Genomic DNA, 1247 nt, shown 5'->3' on the forward strand with positions numbered 1-1247 from the left:
TATATGACATGCATGCCAATTGTATTTTTTAATCAACCATGCATGGATCCTCATGAATAGACATGCATGTCAACCGCATTTTTTAATCATCCATGTATGGATCCTCATGAATAGTGCTTAGAAATCAATGGTGTCGAGCGTAGGTTCGGCTAAACCATGGTTCTGTAAAACATTTTCGATGGCCTAATAGATAATCGTTGTGTAAAGTGGATTCCCCTAGTCAGCAGTGAGTACGCGTGGCTGGTGGCGGGCCCGGCCGTCTTCATCGGCGTCGGAGCCCCGTCCATTCGGCGAGCTTATAAAACGGCTGCTGAGGAGCCCCATTTGTGTAGACTGTGCGTCCATCTCAGTCCAGAAGCTATCTACCCGATCAACCAAGAAAGAAGAGCAGCAGAGCCATGTTTAATCAACCGTGAGCTCCCATCCGCATCATCTCATCAAGGTCGACTGATGGCGTTTCTGGGAGGATCATTGGGCGTGACAAGGAGCATCGGCAGCCGGAAGATGATGGAGGGGAAGAGCCACGGCAGGTCGGGGTCGTGGAGGCAGGCGCCGACGCCTATGAGGCAGCTGTTCTGGAGGTTGAGGCGCGCCGTGCTGCGGCCGAAACACCGCGCCGTGAGTTTCGGGTACGACCACAAGAGCTACTCCCAGAACTTCGACGACGGCCTCGTCCCTGCCCACCGCCTCTAGTGACAGACACTTCCAGGGTCCTCTTCTTCTTCTTAATTTACTCGCCGCCCGGCCGGACCACGGCTCGGGGCTGGAGAGTTTGAAGCATGGTTACCTTGTACAGCACAGAGTTTGATGTGTACTGTAGTATAGACATTACTGTTCAAACACAAGTTGCTTAGTGTTGAAAGTCTGAAACTACCAATGAAATGACACACACAGTGTATCTAATGTGTTTCCTTCTATGTAGTCACAGTGGAATAGTAGGATCTAAACTATTTCTGTTTATGTCGCGAGCGCTAGAATACACTCTCACACCGGGGCTTCTCTCGCTATATTGATGTCATTTTATTCACGACATGAAACCAATGTAGTATAACTAAGCTGTTTGATATATATGCGTCCATATTGGAAGTGATGTGGATTTTCAATGTTAATTTTCAGGAGTCATGATTCAGAACCACCCTTATAAAAGTTTACAATTTCGTATGTAGATCAGCGGTGAGATTAATACTTATCCCTTTATAATGTCCCTTTAAAAACATTATAATGTACTCGACGTGATCAGAATATTC

General features: G+C 47.2%; 1 protein-coding gene across 1 annotated transcript; it reads left to right on the plus strand.

Moving 5' to 3' along the window:
• Positions 1–346: 346 nt before the first annotated feature.
• Positions 347–985, plus strand: LOC123175544 (uncharacterized). Its single transcript, XM_044590230.1, has one exon. The coding sequence runs from the start codon at positions 451–453 to the stop codon at positions 691–693; it is 243 nt and encodes an 80-aa protein (XP_044446165.1). The 5' UTR covers positions 347–450; the 3' UTR covers positions 694–985.
• The last annotated feature ends 262 nt before the right edge of the window (positions 986–1247 follow it).

Source organism: Triticum aestivum, chromosome 1D, assembly GCF_018294505.1.
Source record: "Triticum aestivum cultivar Chinese Spring chromosome 1D, IWGSC CS RefSeq v2.1, whole genome shotgun sequence".
Lineage (NCBI taxonomy): Eukaryota > Viridiplantae > Streptophyta > Magnoliopsida > Poales > Poaceae > Triticum > Triticum aestivum.

What these genes read in the sequence shown, in the direction of transcription:
- LOC123175544 (XM_044590230.1), top strand. Translation starts at nt 451, where the DNA reads ATGGCGTTTCTGGGAGGATCATTGGGCGTGACAAGGAGCATCGGCAGC.